General features: G+C 51.2%; 1 protein-coding gene across 3 annotated transcripts in view; it reads left to right on the plus strand.

The window, feature by feature from the left end:
• NBEAL2 (neurobeachin like 2) overlaps positions 1-22,571 on the plus strand; it is a 236,199-nt gene that overhangs the window by 100,652 nt on the left and 112,976 nt on the right. For all 3 annotated transcript variants that reach the window (XM_063924601.1, XM_063924602.1, XM_063924603.1), the window contains exons 2-8: positions 10,513-10,601; positions 15,472-15,624; positions 18,548-18,629; positions 20,736-20,857; positions 21,103-21,185; positions 21,418-21,503; positions 21,794-22,085. In XM_063924601.1, the coding sequence (XP_063780671.1) occupies positions 10,513-10,601; positions 15,472-15,624; positions 18,548-18,629; positions 20,736-20,857; positions 21,103-21,185; positions 21,418-21,503; positions 21,794-22,085 (907 nt within the window). The remainder of the gene's footprint in view (positions 1-10,512; positions 10,602-15,471; positions 15,625-18,547; positions 18,630-20,735; positions 20,858-21,102; positions 21,186-21,417; positions 21,504-21,793; positions 22,086-22,571) is intronic.

Below are 22,571 nucleotides of genomic sequence, written 5' to 3' on the forward strand. Positions count from 1 at the left end.
ACAGGTGGAAGTGGTGGGCTATGTGGCAGCATTAGGAGAGAGGAAGTGGAGGAGCTGAGAGGGGATAGACCCACAGGGGGAGGAGGACAGGGTGTGCAGGCTGGAGGGTGAGATTAGGGAGGAGGGGAAGAGTAGAGGTACAGGTGGAAGTGATTGGCTATGTGGCAGCATTAGGAGAGAGGAAGTGGAGGAGCTGTGAGGTGATAGACCCAGAGGGGGAGGAGGACAGGGTGTGCAGACTGGAGGGTGAGATGAGGGAGGAGGGGAAGAGTAGAGGCACAGGTGGAAGTGGTGGGCTATGTGGCAGCATTAGGAGAGAGGAAGTGGAGGAGCTGAGAGGGGATAGACCCACAGGGGGAGGAGGACAGGGTGTGCAGGCTGGAGGGTGAGATTAGGGAGGAGGGGAAGAGTAGAGGTACAGGTGGAAGTAATTGGCTATGTGGCAGCATTAGGAGAGAGGAAGTGGAGGAGCTGTGAGGTGATACACCCACAGGGGGAGGAGGACAGGGTGTGCAGGCTGGAGGGTGAGATTAGGGAGGAGGGGAAGAGTAGAGGTACAGGTGGAAGTGATGGGCTATGTGGCAGCATCACGAGAGAGGAAGTGGAGGAGCTGAGAGGTGATAGACCCACAGGGGGAGGAGGACAGTGTGTGCAGGCTGGAGGGTGAGATTAGGGGGTGAGGGGAAGAGTAGAGGTACAGGTGGAAGTGATGGGCTATGTGGCAGCATTAGGAGAGAGGAAGTGGAGGAGCTGAGAGGTGATAGACCCACAGGGGGAGGAGGACGGGGTGTGCAGGCTGGAGGGTGAGATTAGGGAGGAGGGGAAGAGTAGAGGTACAGGTGGAAGTGGTGGGCTATGTGGCAGCATCAGGAGAGAGGAAGTGGAGGAGCTGAGAGGTGATAGACCCACAGGGGGGAGGAGGACAGGGTGTGCAGGCTGGAGGGTGAGATTAGGGAGGAGGGGAAGAGTAGAGGTACAGGTGGAAGTGATGGGCTATGTGGCAGCAACAGGAGAGAGGAAGTGGAGGAGCTGTGAGGTGATAGACCCACAGGGGGAGGAGGACAGGGTGTGCAGGCTGGAGGGTGAGATTAGGTAGGAGGGGAAAAGTAGAGGTACAGGTAGAAGTGGTGGGCTATGTGGCAGCATTAGGAGAGAGGAAGTGGAGGAGCTGAGAGGTGATAGACCCACAGGGGGGAGGAGGACAGGGTGTGCAGGCTGGAGGGTGAGATTAGGGAGGAGGGGAAGAGTAGAGGTACAGGTGGAAGTGATGGGCTATGTGGCAGCAACAGGAGAGAGGAAGTGGAGGAGCTGTGAGGTGATAGACCCACAGGGGGAGGAGGACAGGGTGTGCAGGCTGGAGGGTGAGATTAGGGAGGAGGGGAAGAGTAGAGGTACAGGTAGAAGTGATGGGCTATGTGGCAGCATTAGGAGAGAGGAAGTGGAGGAGCTGAGAGGTGATAGACCCACAGGGGGAGGAGGACAGGGTGTGCAGGCTGGAGGGTGTGATTAGGGAGGAGGGGAAGAGTAGAGGTACAGGTGGAAGTGATGGGCTATGTGGCAGCATTAGGAGAGAGGAAGTGGAGGAGCTGAGAGGTGATAGACCCAAAGGTGGGAGAGTACATGAGAAGGTATCCGGTCTTTAGGTTGACTGCTGAAGGTCGACATTGGTCAGTAGGTTGACCTGGCAAAGGCCTACACATGAAAAGGTCGACATGAGTTTTAACATTTTTCTCTTACGTCCTAGTGGATACTGGGGTTCTGTACTTTAGTACCATGGGGTATAGATCGGATCCACTGGAGCCTGTCACTTTTTAAAACCTTTAGTGTGTATATGTGTGCTGGCTCCTCCCCTCTATGCCCCTCCTATCAGACTCGGTTCAGAAAAATGTGCCCAAGGAGCCGGTTGCATTTTTGTGGAGCTCCAGAGAGTATCCTATGTTTTTATTGTATTATTTTCAAGTAGACCTGGTTGGCAACCAGGCTACCTGCTTTGTAGGACTTAGAGGGGGGGACCGAACCAACCTCCAGAGGGTTAATGGTTCGTAATCCCAGCTGACAGGACACTGAGCTCCTGAGGTACCGATCACACATCGCTAGTGTGTGTGCCCGCACCAGCAGCTAGCCGCCACCCTCTAACAGATGCCGAAGTACAAGGTGCGGTGAGTGTTACACCGGGGTCCCGGCTAGCGGGTTCCCTGTCAGTTTTGGCGGCAAGTTGCATGGCGGTCATGGGCCCAGAGCTGCGGTGTCCGCTGCGGGCAAACTGGCTCTGAGCTGATGTCCCTTAGTGCTCACTGTCTCAAGGCTTTGTGTGTACTGTATTGCATATTCTGATGTTTTTGGTAACATGGCCAGTATAATCTATTGATCAGGGACCGCACGCCATTAGGGAAGGCGTCATTGCCAGCGCTGCGGTTCATCAAGCTGCATGTACGCTTCTCCTCCAGAGACCCACGCTGCTACAGGACTCTGTACTGGTACCAGGGGGTCATAGACGGGGGGTGGGGCACGCTAGCGGTAGCGCCGCTGCACTACTGTCTGGTCATACACTTAGTTACACATTGTACCTCTGTGTGCTGGTGTCCGCTCATCAGTGTCACTTCAGGGGCTCTCTAGGGTCTGTGTGGAGATGTTGGTCAGTGGGCTTAGCTGTATTACAGTTTTGTGTAAGATGTCTTTTGACATGGTTATGTGTGCTGCTTGTAACTCAACCCCGTCTTCAGCGGGGTCCCTCATGAGTGACCAGTGCTCCTTATCTCCACAGGGACACACTTCACAGGCATCTGACTGGCTAGATAGTTTTAGAAGCATGATGCAGAACGTAAATTCAGAATTAGCTGCAGCCAAAAGAGAGAGACAGGTGTTAAAAAAACACTATTGATTGTGAGGCCAAAGCAGCAGATACCAAGAATGCTTCTCAACCTCCTCTGTTGGTTTCACATAAATGCTCACTGCCACAGGTGCTCCAGTCTGATTCTGACCAACCTGATGTAGATGATGATGATGATGTGGATGAGGACAGCTCTCTATCCAATGGGGTGGAGGCCATAATTTTTGCTGTAAGAGAGATCCTTCACATAACGGATCAGGAGGCAGAACCAGATGAGGAGTTATACTTTAATTTTACACCAAAGACCTCAGCAACTTTTCCTGTGGCTAAAGAATTAAATTCCATGGCCAGGGAGGCATGTTTAAACCCTGATAAAAAAAATTACAAATTCCTCAGAGGATTTTAATTACCTTTCCCCTCCCATCTGAGGACAGGAAGGTGTGGGAAAACCCCTCGTCAGTCGATACGTCTGTATCCAGACTGACTAAGAAATTGGTACTGCCGGTGCTAGAGGCTATATCCCTAAAAGAGCCAGCTGACCGTAAAATTAAGACCATGCTTGAGGCAATATATACGGCAGCAGGCGCAGCACAGCGCCCCACAATTGTTTGTGGTTAGATTTCCAGGGCGATAGTCAAGTGGTCTGATAACGTTATCGACAGTTTGGACTCCTTGCCCTGGGATGAGGTCTTTACTCTGCTGCAACACATACAGGATGCTGCAAATTTTATGAGTGAGGCCATTAAAGAGTTGTGTAAGATAAATGGCCGCACTACTGCTATGGCTGTTTCAGCACGCAGAGCTCTGTGGTTACGTCAATGGTCAGCGGACGCTGATTCAAAAAAAGGTGTTAAAAATTTTCCCTTTACAGGTGATGCCTTGTTTGGAGACGAATAAATGAATCTCCCAGGCAAAGGAGGGTAAGTCTACCTATCTGCCATCGGCTGCGCCACCTGCTTGACGTTCTTACACAGGACCCTCCTTGCAGTCCTTTTGTGTGGCAAGGTACAGAAGCAGGGACGAGGGTTCTCCACCACTCCCAGAGGATCTCGTGGTAAGTCCCGTAAACCTGCAACTGCTGTCTCCCTGGGGCAGACCACCAGATCCCCTGCTGCTAAGCCTTCCGCGTGACTGTTGGCCCCAGCAGCAAGGTGGTTTTCAGGTAGGTGCTCGCCTTCACCACTTCGCCCACGTGTGGTCAAAGTCCTGCCTGGGATCCTTGGGTGATGGACCTCATTTCCCAGGGATACCGGCTGGAATTTCAAGCACTTCCTCCTCACAGATTTTTCAAATCTGGCTTACCAGTTTTGCTTGCACCAAAAGTTACCTTGCATGAGGCCATTCAAAAACTTTTGTGGAGAGTAGTAGTGGTTCCGGTACCGCCTCCTTTACACAACAGGGGTTTTCACTCCAGTCTTTTTGTTGTTCCAAAACCAGACTGTTCGGTGCGACCCATCTTAAACCTGAAGTCTCTGAACCCGTATCTGCGAGTGTTCAAATTCAAGATGGAATCCCTAAGGGCAGTGGTGTCCGGTCTGGAGGAGGGGGAATTCCTGGTATCCCTAGATGTCTAGGACGTTTACCTACACATTACCATGTGTCTCCCTCATTAGGCTTACCTCAGGTTCGCCATCTTGGACGACCACTTCCAGTTTCAGGCCTTGCCCTTTGGCCTGTCCACAGCTCCGAGGGTCTTCACCAAAGTCATGGCGGAGATGATGCTGTAACTGCGCATGTTGGGAGTCAATATAGTCCCCTACTTGGACGATCTCTGATAAAGGCTATGTCCAGGGAGCATCTATTGCACAGCATCGATCTGACGACTCGCCTGCTTACGGATCATGGGTTGATCCTAAATTTCCAGAAATCTCACCTGGAACCAACCCAACGTCTTTAGTTCCTGGGAATGATATTGGATACGGTGTCTCAGAAGGTATTTCTTCCGATGGACAAGGCCTTGGCTATTCAAGCTATGGTCTGCTCAGTGCTCCGTCCTCGCAAGGTATTGATACATCTTTGCATACGCTTGTTGGGCAGGATGGTAGCTGCTTATGAGGCACTCCAATACAGCAGATTTCATGCCCGGCTATTTCAGCTGTATCTGCTGAACAAATGGTCAGGGTCTCACCTTCACATGCATCAGGAAGTGACCTTATCTCCGAAATCCCGAATTTCTCTATTATGGTGGCTACAAGTTCCTCACCTGGTAGAAGGCAGGAATTTCAATATCCATTCGTGGATTCTACTGACAATGGATGCCAGCCCCCGGGGTTGAGGGACTGTGATCCAGTGGGCCCAATTCCAGGGGACATGGTCAGTTCAGGAATCTGCTCTGCCGATAAACATCCTGGAACTCAGGGCGATTTACAATGCTCTTCTGCAAGTGTCCCACCTCCTGAAGGATCAGGCGATCCAGGTTCAATCAGACAACGCCACGGCGGAGTCGTACATAAACCGACAAGGGGAACAAAAAGCAGAGCGGTGAAATGAGAGGTGTCAAAAATACTCGTCTGGGTGGAGGCCAACGCAAGGGCCATCTCAGCCATATTCATTCCAGGAGTGGACAATTGGGAAGCCAACTTCCTCAGCAGACACATCCTCCATCTGGGGGAATGGGGCCTACATCCCCAGGTGTTTCAACAGTTAATTCACGGGTGGGGCTGTCCGCAGATAGATCTCATGGCTTCTCTTCTCAACAAGAAGCTACGCAGTTACTGTTCCAGGACGAGGGATCCTCAGGCTGTTGCAGTGGATTCGCTGACGACACAGTGGATGCACCAGTTTGTGTACCTGTTCCCTCCTCTACCGCTAATACCGAGGGTTCTAAAAAGACTAAGAAATGAAAGCGTTCAAGCAATTCTAATTGCCCCGGATTGGCGTCGACTGGCTTGGTACTCGCACCTCCTAACCATGGATTTGGAGGATCCTTGGCCTCTGCCCCTTCGAAGGGATCTTCTTCAGCAAGGTCCGTTCGTTTATCCAGACTTACAGCGGCTACGTTTGATGGCTTGGATGTTGAGAGGGAGATTCTAGCAAGGAAAGGTCTTCCCTCCAGGGTTATCTCCACTATGGTCCAGGCCAGGAAGATGGTGACGTCAAAACACTATCATCGTATCTGGAAGAAGTATGTTTCCTGGTGTGAAAGTAGAAAGGTTTCTCCCGTGGTATTTAAAATTGGTCATTTTTTACTTTTCCTGCAAACGGAAGTGGATTTGGGCCTACGATCGGGCTCCATTAAAGTCCAGATTTCGGCGCTTTCTGTTTTCTTCCAGAAACCGCTTGCTGCGTTGCCGGAAGTACAGACTTTCCTTAAAGGAGTTCTTCATATGCAACTGCCCTTTGTTCCTCCCATGGCTCCGTGGGATCTCAATGTGGTTTTGTCCTTACTTCAGTCGGACCGGTTTGAACCATTACATAGGGTGGGGTTAAAATTCCTCACCTGGAAGACAGTGATGTGTCTCTGAATTGGGGGCCTTATCCTGTAAGAGCTCTTATTTGATATTTCATGAAAACAAGGCAGAACTTAGGACCTGTCCTCATTTTTTCCTGAAAGTAGTATCAGCTTTTCATGTGAATCAACCCATTGTGGTTCCAGTGTTGTCTGACGCTTCCGTTAGTCCTGTGTCCTTGGATGTGGTCAGGGCCCTGAAGATTTATGTGAAAAGGACGGCCCGTCATCTGAAATCTGACTCGCTGTTAGTCCTTCATGATTCCTCCAAGATTGGTCGGCCGGCTTCTAAGCAATCTATTGCTCGCTGGCTCAGGTTGAACATTCAACAGGCCTATACTTTGGCGGCTCTGCCCTTGCCAACGTCTATTCAGGCCCACTCGACGAGGTTGGTGGGGTCTTCCTGGGTGGCTGCCTGGGGTTTATCGGCCCTGCAATTTTCCCGAGCTGCAACTTGGTCTGGTTCGAACACGTTTGTAAAATTGTATAGGTTCGATACCTTGGCCAAGGATGACCTTTAGTTTGGTCAGGTGGTTTTACATGTGTCTCGGCACTCTCCCACCCATTTGGGAGCTTTGGGACTTCCCCATGGTACTAAAGTACAAGATCCCAGTATCCACTAGGACGTAAGAGAAAATAGGAATTTAGTACCTACCGGTAATTCCTTTTCTCGTAGTCCATAGTGGATACTGGACGCCCGCCTCAGTGCTTCGTTCCTGCTTACCTGTGTAAGTATTTGGTTGGACCGGCGTTGCGGTCCCATTATGTTGTTGGGATAGCGGTGCTATCCTGGTTAGGTTGGTGTTGCTATCCTCTGTTTTGGTTAGCGCCCTCCTTTCAATTATGGTTGTGTGTTGGCTTGTTGCCTCACCGCAGTTTTATCTGTTTTCTTCTCTCATGGTATGTCAGTCTCCTCGGGCACAATTTTCCTAGACTGAGACTGGTAGGAGGGGCATAGAGGGGTGGAGCCAGCACACACACACACACTAAAGGTTTTAAAGGGCCAGGCTCCAGTGGACCCGGTCTATACCCCATGGTACTAAAGTACAGAACCCCAGTATCCACTACGGACTAGGAGAAAAAGAATTACCGGTAGGTATTAAATTCCTATTTTTTCTATTTTTTTAAACTTTTTCTTACTTTACGATCCACGTGGACTACGTTTGGGAATAGTAACCTGTGCCGAGCGCAGCGAGACACCGTGCCCCACAAGCCATGCGAGGGAACATGGTGCATTAATTGGAGTTCCCGGTCACTTTACGAAGAAAACGACACCCAAAAAAAATTCAAAAAAGCTCATGTCGACATTTTTTCATGTCACCTTCATGACCGTGTTGACCTATTTCAGGCGTCTACCTAGCTACTGTCGGCCAACAGTGGTCAACCTACTTAGGGTTGTCCCAATGATCCGCACCCCATCAGAAGGGCACCGGGAGCGAGGTGTTTGAGGAGAGGTTGAAATGGATGAAGTCAGAGCAAACGTTTGGTGCCCACAATAAAAGCTCTTCCTGGTATTTACAGCAGAGCACAAATGATTGTATAACAGATTGTAATAGACACACAAGGGGCAGCTAGCTGTGACACTGTTGTGGTGATTTGCAAGTAGCAATGTTTTATAAATGATGGTTTTTGATTTCTGGGAGCAGGAATAGCTTCTGTGGGGTGTGGCACAGGGGTGGGGTGTGTCAGGTGAGAGCCCCCTGTGGGCACGCTCGGGGGGTAGAGGGGTGCTGTGTATCTCGCGGCCAGCCTGTCTGTGGTGGTTGCGATGCTCGGATAGCAGAGGAAGTGTTGCGATGACTCCTCTGACTGAGCATTTCCTGGGGCTCTCGTATAATCTTCATTCTCTGAAGTCTGGTCTGTCAGTAACGCTGCTGGCCCCCCTCTCTCTCTGTGCCCCATTGTCAGCGGCCCCCATGCATTACACCCCACCACAGGGATGATTCTCTCTAACCTGGCCGCTAAGGTGATGGGGCCAAGCGACTGGACGAGACCTCTGCATCCCGGTCAGGTAACTAGCCCGTGTATGGCTGCAAGAAAAGGGAAGAAGACTGTAACCCTGTCCTGCAAGTTATGTTACACATCTATCTATCTATCTATCTATCTATCTATCTATCTATCTATCTATCTATCTATCTATCTATCTATCTATCTATCTATCTATCTATCTATCGTAGAAGTGGACACTGCAGACGTTCAGGTATTGTATCCAGGTGCCAGAAGAAGAGATGTATAATGTGCACTCTGCTGTCGGTTGCTGGTTTCCCGGGACTTGGTGAATGATTTGTGACGGTGTGTGTAGAAACGCACACATGAAGCTGGTCATTGATGACTGCTGATATATGTAAAAGGTTGTGAGGATGGAGGGAAGGATATATTTCCATGCTCTCCGGTCTTTCAGGAAGCCGTTCAGGGGTCTTCTGGGTCCAGGGGAGATTGCAGGAGTCTATTGGTTGTGCTCGGCTCATTGGTAGTAGTTTGCATGGAGATGAGCGTGTGATATTCATGGGATGGGGCCTGTATAATAAACGTGGAGTGCTGTGGAGGAGGGGGGCTCCTTCAGGTGCCGTTAGGGCCACATCTGTTGGGCAGAATCTACCTCTGGCTGCAGACTCTGCAGAATTCTGCATGTGTGGCCTCTGTGACGTGATCTGTGTGCACTATGATAAGATCTAGCAAACGTGTGCTATAAGTCGTGGATAAGATTCCGCCGGCGTGACGTAGTCCATATCTGCTTCATTTCATGACCCCTATCCTCTGACGGATGTACAGCTGACGGTGACGGGAAAAAACCTATTGCATGAAGGGTTCTGATGGCCTGATCCGATAGGTCACATCCTGTACGACGCTGTGAGTTCTGTGGAAGAGAGCAGCTTGATAGGTATCACTTATGGAGGATGAGCCTGTATATGAAGGTGTGGGGTCTTCTCTCCGAGCCGCCGGCAGCTCTGCACAATAAGGGAGACGTTATAGTGACAGTGGATGAGCCGCCCAGCAGCTCCCTCAGCTAGAGAGAGAGCCAGCCCTTCCTGAGGAACTATCGCAGTAATGACTCTCCTGACTGTAATAGGTCACTACCTGGAAGTGTCCTCCTCAGAGCTGGGGTTGTTATAGGCAGCTGCTAAGGGCTGCGGCCGGAGCGGGGCACCACCCATGTGCTGCTGCGTGGGAACCAGTCCTACAGGGATATAGGACAGGAGATAGTGACCGGTATATAGACCATGTCACTAACTGCTGCTTTCAAAGGAAACAAAGTTGGGACCCCCAATGACTAATTAGGCATTTGAAGTTTTCAATTAGCTTAATTGGGCCAATAATTATATGTAATTTGGGTTAAAAAAAAAATCTCAAATTACCACAAAGGCAACTTTTTCACCAGATTATGCACCCCAAATTTGTTTAACGAATTTATTACAAAGAAAAATAATTATTTTGTTTTTAGATTTTTTTTTTCTTTGCATATTTGGGGTAAAAATCTAAAGTCTTTTCATATTATCCCCAAAACATCTTTATTTTCCTATTTTTCTTTCATTTTTTTTTTTTTTCATTCGTTTGTAATTAAATGAAATATGTAATTTACTAATGTAAAACGATGCAGTAATCGGCCATTTGGTACTTTCCTTATGCTCAGTAACAGCCTTCTACCATTCTGCTAACGAAGATCGCATTCAGTAGAAAATTCGCCCACTCTCACCGTGGGTACCGCGATTTAGAATTTCTTATTGGGTTAGCGTATTCTTGGGTGTGCACATCCGCACGGAGTCTGCGAGTTTCATAACCTAATCTTGCATTAGGTTGTAGAAATAAAAAATTGTATGTTGAGAAAAATATTCCCCCCCATTGTTGCATGAAGAGGTCCTGTTATTTCGTCGGGATTGATGAGGAGAAGTTGAGCAACGGGAGGTGTGGTAAGGCTGTAGCCTCAGATGCCTGTGCTCGCTGTCTGGCGCAAGATGATATACTCCTTGCATCAGTGATCTCCGGTGTTATGCACAGAACGACCGCCACTTACCGCCATTACATTCCCCAGATAGATAAATACGTCTGACCCCTTTGTGTGGTATTCCTTGTTGTGTGTGAGTTTTCTGCGGGGAGCAGAGACTCTGGTTTCAGGCTTAATCCTGCGATGACTCTTCCCGTGGGAATAGCCGCAGCGCCTCCGTGTGTTTTTCTATGTCCTAGCGCAGCCACTTGTACGGTTCCCTGCTCACCTCTCTGTGTCTCTCTCTTGCAGAAAGATCTGAATTACTTGCAGCAGTGGCTGGAAGCTTTCGTCACCAACTTTGAAAAGATAATTACGGTGCAGACCCTGGAGCCTAGAAGGTATGTACCTGTATTTGGTGGGCTGAATAAAGTACTGAACTTTACCTGGTTGTTGTCAGCCTAGATTTAGGGTGGTGTCACACAAGCTGGAAAATGCCCAGGCGACCAGTTCGTCAGTTATTCCAAATGTTTTTCGTGATGGGGAGAAATGGCTGATGTGACCGTTGCAGAGGACTTCTGTTGTGTACAGACCGCCATCAAACCTGGCCAGCATGTTGAGGCACCAAGTCATCGGAGCCTCCTCCTGCTCTTGAGTCAGCCGATGGGGCACCCAGCGTGCAGAAACCTTGCTCTAGCCAAGTTTTTCTTGGCGTATCAAGCAGCCTATCTCCTTCTCTAACTGGACCACGGTCAACCTGGTGTCCACCTCTTCTATGGCTCACATGGCAGCAACGTTGTCCTCTGTAATGATAGACACAGCGACCATCTCCAGTGCCAAAATTCTGCAACCCACTCAAACACAGTGGTTCGGGACAGTGCTTTCTCCCCAAAAGCAGCTTGCAGTTGGCCAAAACTCTCCAGCTGTTGCAGACCACTCTTGTAGTGGTAGAAGATCGTGGATCTCCAGTGGCCTCTGCTGAGCTCCGTAATGAGTTTGTGAAGGAAGGGAATGTGTTGATTTCTTCGGTGTGCAGTGCTGCTTATGTATAGTTCTGTGCTCTGACATTTCACAGGAACTTTTTGTCAGAGATTACAGTCCACTACCAGACTGTCCGATTGTGTCTACTCTACCTATGTACTGCACATCCGGAAACTTATTACACACCACTTGTACTTGTCTCAGCGGCTTTCCTGCTGGACTAAAGCTGCAAGCATCTTCCTAGAAGCGGCCCTACACCAAAATCTGCTTGTGTGACACCATCTAAGCAAAAACTGTTTCTTTCAACAGGAAAGCATTGGTTATCTGTGCTTACAAGGACTACTGAAGAAGAGATTTGCGGGACTAGGTTCTTGTATTTTTCTGACCTGCTCAAACACTGAAAGATATAAGATCTCCTATATATTTGTCCAGATCTGTGACTCTGACTCATTTGCTAACGTGGGCGTGGCTAGGAGCTCTAAGTCATAGAGTCACAGATCTGGATAGGAGAGACCAGGCCTGCAAGTGTGGCGGTACGCTCGGGTACGGCGTACCGTTAAGAATCTGGCCGCCGGTACGCCATACCCGCGGGCCGCCACTCACAAACACCATAGCTGCCATTAGCGGCTATTACTGTAAAAGCCGCTGATGTGCAGCGCGGTCCCGTCCCTCAGTGCTGCTCAGTCAGACTTAGGTCTCCGTCAGCGGCGTGTATCTTCTCAACTGAACACCGGTTCGTTAGAGCTCGCGGACCGGAAGCCGCAGCACCTGATTGGCTGCCGGTCCGCAAGCTATGATTGGCTAACGAAATGGTGCCTCATTTGAGAAGATACACGCCACCGCTGGAGACCATCAGAGTCTGACTGAGCAGCACTGAGGAATGGAACCGCGCTACGCTCTCCTCTCCCGACCCTGACACAGCAGCAGCGGGAGGGAGGGAGGTGGGAGGGGTGGGTGTGGCATATGTATATCTGGCACTGTGGGGTATATGTATAACTGGCACTGTGGGGCATATGTATATCTGGCACTGTGAGGCATATGTATAACTGGCACTGTGGGGCATATGTATATCTGGCACTGTGAGGCATATGTATATCTGGCACTGTGGGGCATATGTATATCTGGCACTGTGGGGCATATGTATGTCTGGCACTGTGGGGCATATGTATGTCTGGCACTGTGGGGCATATGTATATCTGGCACTGTGGGGCATATGTATATCTGGCACTGTGAGGCATATGTATATCTGGCACTCTGAGGCATATGTATATCTGGCACTCTGGGGCATATGTATATCTGGCACTCTGGGGCATATGTATATCTGGCACTCTGGAGCATATGTATATCTGGCACTCTGGGGCATATGTATATCTGGCACTCTGGGGCATATGTATATCTGGCACTCTGGGGCATATGTATATCTGGCACTGTGGGGCATATGTATATCTGGCACTGTGGGGCATATGTATATCTGGCACTGTGGGGCATATGTATATCTGGCACTGTGGGGCATATGTATATCTGGCACTGTGGGGCATATGTATATCTGACACTGTGGGGCATATGTATAACTGGCACTGTGGGGCATATGTATATCTGGCACTGTGGGGCATATGTATATCTGGCACTGTGGGGCATATGTATATCTGGCACTGTGGGCAGTGGCGGATCCAGGGGGGGGGGGCACTCGCCCCCCCCCCCCCCTTCCCTGTCATTTGTGGCCTCCGTCCCCCATTCTCCCCCGGCGCCGCACAGGGAGATGACGGGCGCCCGCTGAGATTGTGTTACCAGCGGGCGCCCGTCTCCCTGCACAGCGGCAGCCCGAGGCAGGAGCTCAGTAATGAGCTCCAGCTTCCGGCGCTGTCACTGTGCGGCGTGCGCTATGTGAGAGACGTCAGTCATGACGTCTCTCTCATAGTGCTGAGGAGCGGACGCCAAGAGGAGGACTGCAGTGGTCTGGAAGCGGGAACGGGGCTCGGTAAGTATGTTTTTTTTCTTCCTTAATGCAGCGGGGGCATCTACTGGGGGCAAACTATGGGGGGGGGGGGCATTACTACTGGGGGGGCATCAACAAGGGGCATTACTACTGGGGGGGCATTACTACTGGGGGCATCTACTGGGGGCATTACTACTGGGGGGTCATCTATTGGGGGCAGCTACTGGGGGACATTTTTACTGGGGGGCATCTACTGGAAGCATTACTACTGGGGGGTCATCTATTGGGGGCAAACTCCTAGGGGGCATCACTACTGGGGGCAAACTACTGGAGGACATTATTACTGGGGGGCAAACTACTGGGGGACATTATTACTGGGGGGCATATACTGGGGGCAAAGTACTGGCGGACATTATTACTGGGCGTGTCAACTACAAAGGGGCTAACTACTGGGGGCATACTACAGGAGGGCATTACTACTGGCGACTTAACTACAGGGGCATTACTACTTGGGGGCAAAACTACAGGGAGCCAAACTACTGGGGGCATTACTACTTGGGGGCTAAACACCAGGGGGGCCAAACTACTGGGGGCATAACTACAGGGGCCAAACTACTGGGGGATAACTACAGGGGCCAAACTACTGGGGGCATTACTACTGGGGGCTAAACTACAAGGGGGGCATAACTACAGGGGCTAAACTACAATGGGGCAAACTACAGGGGGGCATTACTACTGGTGGCTAAACTACAAGCAGGCAAACTACAGGGGGGCATTTCCACTGGGAGGCTAAACTAAAGGGGGTGGGGGTAAACTACTGGGGTTATAACTGCAGGGGCATTACCACTGGGGGCATAACTACTAGGGCGCTAAATGACTGGGGGCATTACTACAGGCAACATTACTACTGGGGGCAATACGGGCATCGCATAAGGGGCACCACTATTATGGGGTCTATATAAGGGGCACTACCAGTACAGTGGACATTGCATAATGAGCGCTACAACTGTGGGCATTGTATAAAAAGCGCCACCTCACATGCACTGAAGCCGCACGCAAATGTACTTGCCCCTTCCATGGTGCCCCCCTATCATTTTCTTCTGGATCCGCCCCTGACTGCGGGGCATATGTATAACTGGCACTGTGGGGCATATGTATAACTGGCACTGTGAGGCATATGTATAACTGGCAGTGTGGGGCATATGTATAACTGGCACTGTGGGGAATATGTATAACTGACACTGTGGGGCATATCTGGCACTGTGGGGCACATGTGTATCTGGCACTGTGGGGCATATGTGTATCTGGCACTGTGGGGCATATGTGTATCTGGCACTGTGGGGCATAGGTGTATCTGGCACTGTGGGGCACATGTGTATCTGGCACTGTGGGGCATATGTGTATCTGGCACTGTGCGGCATATGTGTATCTGGCACTGTGGGGCATACCTGGCACTGTGGGGCATATGTAAAAAAATACATTTAACAAACATTATGTCTATACCTAAATTATGTACACATAACATATTATTAGCAGACTGGGTCATTCATCGTGCCCTGCGTCCGCTCTTCACGCCGCCGCAAGGGCCTACGCTCCCTTGACCATTGCACGCCCTTTGGCCGTAAAATATTTAACCACTAACAACATTATGCTTGAAGGTAATACTCCATATAATACAAATATTGCCCGCCCAAAGGACGTGCAGGGGTTAAGGGGGCGTAGCCCCTTGCGACTGTGTGAAGAGCGCCCGTAGGGCGCGATGAATCACCTAGTGTTACATATAAAGCTGACTATTTTGGTGATGCTAAGGAACCTCTCTGGTTTCGGATTCTTTTTAGCTTTCCCTGCAGTGTACAATGGTGAGAAGTTCCTCTAGTAATATTGTCCTGGGCTTAATCCTCAGAGCACCTTGCTGTAGAACTGCTACCAATAAGCTGATAATTACAGCAAAGGGCTGAGAACTTGGCAAGGATACAGTCTTCTTCGAGGAACCTGTTTCAGGTGTTGGGTGTCTAACACCGAGACTGTGAGATGCCAGTACTGTACCTTCTCTGGTTCTTCTGATCCCCTGTTCCTCAGTTACCCCCAACAGGTCATGTTTTCAGGATTTCTGTCTGTGGAAGCAGATGGAATAATAAACGACACATGAAAATAGAGTAAGTTACCTTTGCATGATTGCAGACCTCCACAAGGCATGACCTGTTGCGGGTACCTGAGGACTGGAGTTGAGAACCAGGTGCCCTCTCCTATCCTCCATTGTCCGTGTCCTCTAGGTTCTCTGTGCATTGCCGATATGGGCTCATTGATGACAGAAAAGGTCCCACATAATAAAACATGCGTTGCTCTTTCTTTAGGCCAGAAGACAATGCCTCGGAGATCCCAGTCTTACCCCGAGACGTCCTACAAGTCCTGAGCCAGCAGTTGGGAGACTGTGCCGCAGATATAAAGGCCAATGTGAGCTTGAACCAGGCTCTCCGTCTCCTCAAATTCTTCATCATCATCAGCAGGTGACTCTGCGTTAGGGATCTAGCCTCACTGCTTTGTCTGCTGTAGGTGCAGCACCCTATTATACTCCACCTGGGGGTAGCCTTAGGTGTCTTCATTTAACCGTGAACTAGGAGATCGGTAACATCATGGGGCTTAGGATTAGTTACAGCTCCAAGCTTTGGGGTTAACCAAGCATTTAGGTCTGCAAAACTTGGAAAGTAATATATAACGAACTTCCCTAATGACCTCCTTTAAACGGTTCTATTACTACGGGCTTTCATGGTAACTGTTTCTGTTATGGTTCCATGGTAGTCCTGTGTCTTCTCATTAAGCATGGCTAGCGTGTTGATTCATAAGGAATGTTGGGGCCTAGGCACCACCAGTATATGGTCACATTAGTCCCTGCCCCAGTGGAGCTTACAATCTACTGTTCCCTATCACAGGTACACACACACACCAAAATGTTTTCTCTTACGTCCTAGAGGATGCTGGGGTCCACATTAGTACCATGGGGTATAGATGGCTCCTGGTGGACCCGTCTATACCCCATGGTACTAATGTGGACCCCAGCATCCTCTACGGACTACGAGAAAAGGATTTACCGGTAGGTATCCAAAATCCTATTTTATTTTTTGTCAGTAGCCAGTTAACCTACGAGTATGTTTTAGGCATCTAGAGCAGATAGAGGAGCCTGAGGTAAACATGGGGGACCATACAAACTCCACACAGAAAGTGGGGGAAATAGAACCCATGACCTCTGTGCTGTGATACAGCATTGCTAATCATTGCACCACCATTCTGCCCTTATTTAATTCACTTTGTGCCTGGGCTGGATACTGAAAGCCGAATGAGTTGTGTCACCGGTTCTACCCCTAAATATTGTCTCTCATCCTCGCCTTCTGTTTGTATGGTATCGGGGATGGTGCAGCATTGACACGGGGCAGAGAGCTTACAGTCTAGAGAGGTAATGGCTGCATCCACTGTTCTATGGAATGTCAGGAAGTGATAGAAGTAGAATTCCCGGGTGTGTAATGCGCTCGGCAGCGATGGCTGATGGTGAGACAGATGGTTAATGACAGCGTATCTCTGTGCACATGGCTATAAATACCACTGCTGTCTGTGTTACATAATAACAGGAGACGCTGGTATGATATAAGGGGGCGTTTGCGGCTTTCCAGAACCTACACCATGTGCTTTATGGCTGAGCCCCTCAGTTACCATGGAAACCAGTCTCATCATGACATCTCGGAGAGTGGGGCCCAAGCCTAAAATTAGTGACTGTGGGGATGGGGTGACTGCGGGGATGATTCTCTGTGTACAGTCATTAGAGTATAGTAGTGACACTCCACAGTAATTGCTGATCTGGCTAAATACTATACATTATATCATAAGGTGTTCCTGCCCGTTACCCTATGTCATGGTCTCTGGGGTTACAGAGCAGCTCTCAGTGGGTCCCCGTCACCCTATGTCATGGTCTCCTGGGTTACAGTGCAGCACTCAGTGTGCGCTGTCAGTGGGTCCCGGTCACCCTATGTCATGGTCTCTGGGGTTACAGAGCAGCTCTCAGTGTGCGCTGTCAGTGGGTCCCTGTCACCCTATGTCATGGTCTCCTGGGTTACAGTGCAGCACTCAGTGTGCGCTGTCAGTGGGTCCCTGTCACCCTATGTCATGGTCTCTGGGGTTACAGAGCAGCTCTCAGTATGCGCTGTCAGTGGGTCCCGGTCATCCTATCTCATGGTCTCTGAGGTTACAGTGCAGCACTCAGTGTGCCCTGTCAGTGGGTCCCGGTCATCCTATCTCATGGTCTCTGGGGTTACAGTGCAGCACTCAGTGTGCGCTGTCAGTGGGTCCCGGTCATCCTATGTCATGGTCTCTGGGGTTACAGAGCAGCACTCAGTGTGCCCTGTCAGTGTGTCCCTGTCACCCTATGTGAGGGTCTCCTGGGTTACAGTGCAGCACTCTGTGTGCGCTGTTAGTGGGTCCCTGTCACCCTATGTCATGGTCTCCTGGGTTACAGTGCAGCACTCAGTGTGCGCTGTCAGTGGGTCCCTGTCACCCTATGTCATGGTCTCTGAGGTTACAGTGCAGCACTCAGTGTGCGCTGTCAGTGGTCCCCGTCACCCTATGTCATGGTCTCTGAGGTTACAGTGCAGCACTCAGTGTGCGCTGTCAGTGGGTCCCTGTCACCCTATGTCATGGTCTCTGAGGTTACAGTGCAGCACTCAGTGTGCGCTGTCAGTGGTCCCCGTTACTCTATGTCATGGTCTCTGAGGTTACAGTGCAGCACTCAGTGTGCGCTGTCAGTGGTCCCCGTCACCCTATGTCATGGTCTCTGAGGTTACAGTGCAGCACTCAGTGTGCGCTGTCAGTGGGTCCCTGTCACCCTATGTCATGGTCTCTGAGGTTACAGTGCAGCACTCAGTGTGCGCTGTCAGTGGTCCCCGTCACCCTATGTCATGGTCTCTGAGGTTACAGTGCAGCACTCAGTGTGCGCTGTCAGTGGTCCCCGTCACCCTATGTCATGGTCTCTGAGGTTACAGTGCAGCACTCAGTGTGCGCTGTCAGTGGGTCCCTGTCACCCTATGTCATGGTCTCTGACCTCCTCATCACTCAGACCTCCGTGGATGTCCTCATGCTGGAAAGGTTCATATGCTGTGCACTGTGGCTGCCTGTGCAGGGGATTGCCCATCGTAGCCGTCTTGCTGGAAAGTCCCCATACATAAATACTGATTCCCATTCATGCAAATCTGCCCTGCGGAGAATTCCCCAATCACCAACCGTATCCCCTGTAGTTGTCATGTGGCGAGTAGTAACGTATTCATCGTTCCCCCGGTGCCCACCTGCCCTCAGATGCCCCCCACTCCCATCCTCTATATACAGTGAGCACAAGTAGCACCCACCATATCCCACCTATCCCATTATAACTGATGAATTGTCTTCCAGGAACTTGGAGAATGTGGAGAAGGAGCGGACCCCGGTGTTTGTGTGTGAGGTGATCCATCTCCTGACTGCGTCTGCCAGTGAGGTGAGGTTCCGCTCCTCTCACTGGTGATTACCAGGAAGGCCCCCGCTCCCCTGTATTACATGTGTGCCCCCCTCCCCATGTTACATATGTCGTCCCCTCCATAGTACGTGTCTCCCCCATATTACATGTGTGTCTCCCTCCCCCGTATTACGTGTTTCTCCCTCCCCCGTATTATGTGTGCCCCCGTATTACGTGTGCCCCCCTCCCCCATGTTACATATGTCGTCCCCTCCATAGTACGTGTCTCCCCCATATTACATGTGTGTCTCCCTCCCCCGTATTACGTGTGCCCCCGTATTATGTGTGCCCCCGTGTTAGGTGTGCCCCCCTCCCCCATGTTACATATGTCGTCCCCTCCATAGTATGTGACTCCCCCATATTACATGTGTCTCCCTCCCCTGTATTACATGTCTCCCCTCGTATTATGTGTGTCTCTCCTCCCCCCCCCCCCTTATTACGCGCGTCTTCCTCCCCCGTATTACGTGCGTGTCTCCCTCCCCTTATTACGTGTGTCTCCCTCCCCTGAATTACACATGTCTCCCTCCCCTGTATTACACATATCTCCCTCCTGTGTCACGTGTCTCCCCCATATTACATGTGTGTTTCCTTCCCCCATATTACGTGTGTCTCCCTCCCTCGTATTACGTGTGTGTCTCCCTCCCCCGTATTACGTGTGTCTCCCTCCCCCGTATTACGTGTGTGTCTCCCTCCCCCGTATTACGTGTGTGTCTCCCTCCCCGTATTACGTGCGTCTCTCCCTCCCCCGTATTACGTGTGTGTCTCCCTCCCCCGTATTACGTGTGTGTCTCCCTCCCCCGTATTACGTGTGTGTCTCCCTCCCCCGCATTACGTGTGTGTCTCCCTCCCCCGCATTACGTGTGTGTCTCCCTCCCCATATTACGTGTGTCTCCCTCCCCTGTATTACGCGTCTCCCTCCCCTGTATTACACGTTTCTCCCTCCTGTGTCACGTGCCTCCCTCCCCCATATTACATGTGTGTTTCCCTCCCCCATATTACGTGTGTGTCTCCCTCCCCCGTATTGTGTGTCTCCCTCCCCCGTATTGTGTGTCTCCCTCCCCCGTATTGTGTGTCTCCCTCCCCCGTATTGTGTGTCTCCCTCCCCCGTATTGCTCCCTCCCCCGTATTGCTCCCTCCCCCGTATTGTGTGTCTCCCTCCCCCGTATTGTGTGTCTCCCTCCCCCGTATTGTGTGTCTGTCTCCCTCCCCCCGTATTACGCGTGTGTCCCTCCCCCCGTATTACGTGCGTGTCTCCCTCCCCCGTATTACGTGTGTCTCTCCCTCCCCCCATATTACGTGTGTCTCCCTCCCCCCGTATTACGTGTGTGTCTCCCTCCCCCGTATTGTGTGTCTCCCTCCCCCATATTGTGTGTCTCCCTCCCCCGTATTGTGTGTCTCCCTCCCCCGTATTGTGTGTCTCCCTCTCCCGTATTGTGTGTCTCCCTCTCCCGTATTGTGTGTCTCCCTCTCCCGTATTGTGTGTCTCCCTCTCCCGTATTGTGTCTCCCTCCCCCGTATTGTGTCTCCCTCCCCCGTATTGTGTGTCTCCCTCCCCCCGTATTACGTGTGTCTCCCTCTCCCCGTATTATGCGCCTGTCTCCCTCCCCCCTGTATTACGCGCCTGTCTCCCTCCCCCCTGTATTACGCGCCTGTCTCCCTCCCCCCTGTATTACGCACCTGTCTCCCTCCCCCCTGTATTACGCACCTGTCTCCCTCCCCCCTGTATTACGCGCGTGTCTCCCTCCCCCCTGTATTGCGCGCGTGTCTCCCTCCCCCCTGTATTGCGCGCGTCTCCCTCCCCCCTGTATTACGCGCGCGTCTCCCTCCCCCCTGTATTACGCGCGCGTCTCCCTCCCCCCTGTATTACGCGCGCGTCTCCCTCCCCCCTGTATTACGCGCGCGTCTCCCTCCCCCCTGTATTACGCGCGCGTCTCCCTCCCCCCTGTATTACGCGCGCGTCTCCCTCCCCCCTGTATTACGCGCGCGTCTACCTCCCCCCTGTATTACGCGCGTGTCTCCCTCCCCCCGTATTACGTGTGTGTCTCTGCTCTGTGGAGTTGCTACAGAGACTTATACTTTCTCTCTGCAGCTGAAGAGGCAGACTACTGAGGATCAGAGACCGTCTCTGACAGAGGAGGTGATTATCTACGCTCTGCACCTGTGCGAGTGTCTCTTTGACCCCTACCAGACATGGAGGAGACAGCTTGGAGGGTAGGTGGAGACGGGGACATGGCAGAGAATGAAGACTAGATGCATCTTTCTGCGAGAATATTCTCAAATTCAAAAATATATAGAATGTGTGTGTGTATACATATATACATTTCTTATATATTTGGGGACGGGGCTGAGAGGGCAGTTGGTGAAGGTAGGCTTCTTGCGGGAACGATTCTTGGAGGTGATGGACGCGTCTGATTAATACGACACAACATGACTTTATCATTTTGTTTATTCCGCAGGGAAATTGTCAGCGCAAAAGAAAAGAGTAAATACAAGTTTTCCCCGGCGGCGCTTCCTCCGGAGTTCTGCACTTTTTTTCACGGTAAAGAATGTTTCTGTTATAACGTCCAAATCATATCCTGCGTCCCCAGAGAACACCGGGAGGCCGCACCACGGTCAGTCATCCAGAGCTCGCAGTGAGGTCGCCTGCTGCCATCAGCCGGCGGTCTGTCATTGTTAGCTGCGGCTGGGTGCGGTCTCCTGGCCGCCGCTGCTGCTCGCATCACAGGCATGGCGTAATGGGATCTCATTTCTGCTTCTTCTCGTTCTCCTAGATGTTTTCCACAATGGGGACGATCTCCCCGAGACAGTCAGACTGCGGCTTGTCCATCTGTATGGGGCCATTATTACTGGCTCGAAGGTGAGGACGCTGGCTTATCGGAGGGGACGGTTGGAAGCCCCTGTAATGTCACGTGATCTGTAGCCTGTAATAACGCCGTACTACGTGTGTAGAAATAAAGCTTTTGCAGCCGCTCATGTTCTGGCTAGGAAACAGTCCCTCCTGCCTGTTATATAATGCAGAGGTGACCCTGAGCGGGTGCTTATTGCGGAGCAGGATGAGGTTCCGCTCGCCCCTGCAGACGGCTCTGATTCTATGCGGCGCTCAGTGGTTCTGTGTCTGTGTAACGTGGGCTTGTGGTGTCATTACAGAGCAATGCGCTGGTCCTCATCACTCAGACCTCCGTGGATGTCCTTATGTTGGTCTTACAGAGCTGGTATGTCCGCCAGGATGCCAGGGACCCTCGGGTACTGCAGCTGGCACTGGAATGTCTCATTGGCATGATTCACATTTTGCATGGCAGCAACCCCAGGCAGCGGAGAGTGGAGATCAGATACATCCTGGACAGTTATTTCAAGGTCCTCAACTGCGACCGACCCCTGTGTTCTGTGGAGGGGCCACACTGGGAGGAAGGACTCCTGTCCCTGCGTATCGGCATGCTGCGTATGTATACCCTGGGCACCTGGTGGTGGGGATAATATATGTACATGGTCACCTCTGCTGTGCAGGGGAGCTGGTGAGCGCACCCCCCGCCCCCCCCAATCCTCCGCAGCTCCCAAGCCCCCCTGTAAGGTTCACACTCTGCTCTTCTTCCTATGCATGCTCAGAAAAGGGTTCAGGAAGCTACAGTGATTTCCCCGGGCCCTTACACACATTCTGCTATGGGGCCTGGCGATGCCATGCTCCACCCCCTGACGCTGGGCCTCTACTACATCGCCATTACTAATGTTACAGAGGAATACAAGAGTCTCTCTGACCTGCAATCAAACCTTCTGGGTTTCGAAACCCCTGTAATTCCTCTAATTAGATGCCACCTACTTCTGTCCTCAGACCACTTCCTTTTCCTGGTAGTAATGACAACACCGTGCTCCCGGGGTATTTTGTAACAGGACCTGCACCGTGTTATTACACATCCGCTCGCTCACTTCA

The sequence above is a fragment of the Pseudophryne corroboree genome, chromosome 5 (genome assembly GCF_028390025.1).
Source record: "Pseudophryne corroboree isolate aPseCor3 chromosome 5, aPseCor3.hap2, whole genome shotgun sequence".
In the NCBI taxonomy this organism is placed as follows: Eukaryota; Metazoa; Chordata; class Amphibia; order Anura; family Myobatrachidae; genus Pseudophryne; species Pseudophryne corroboree.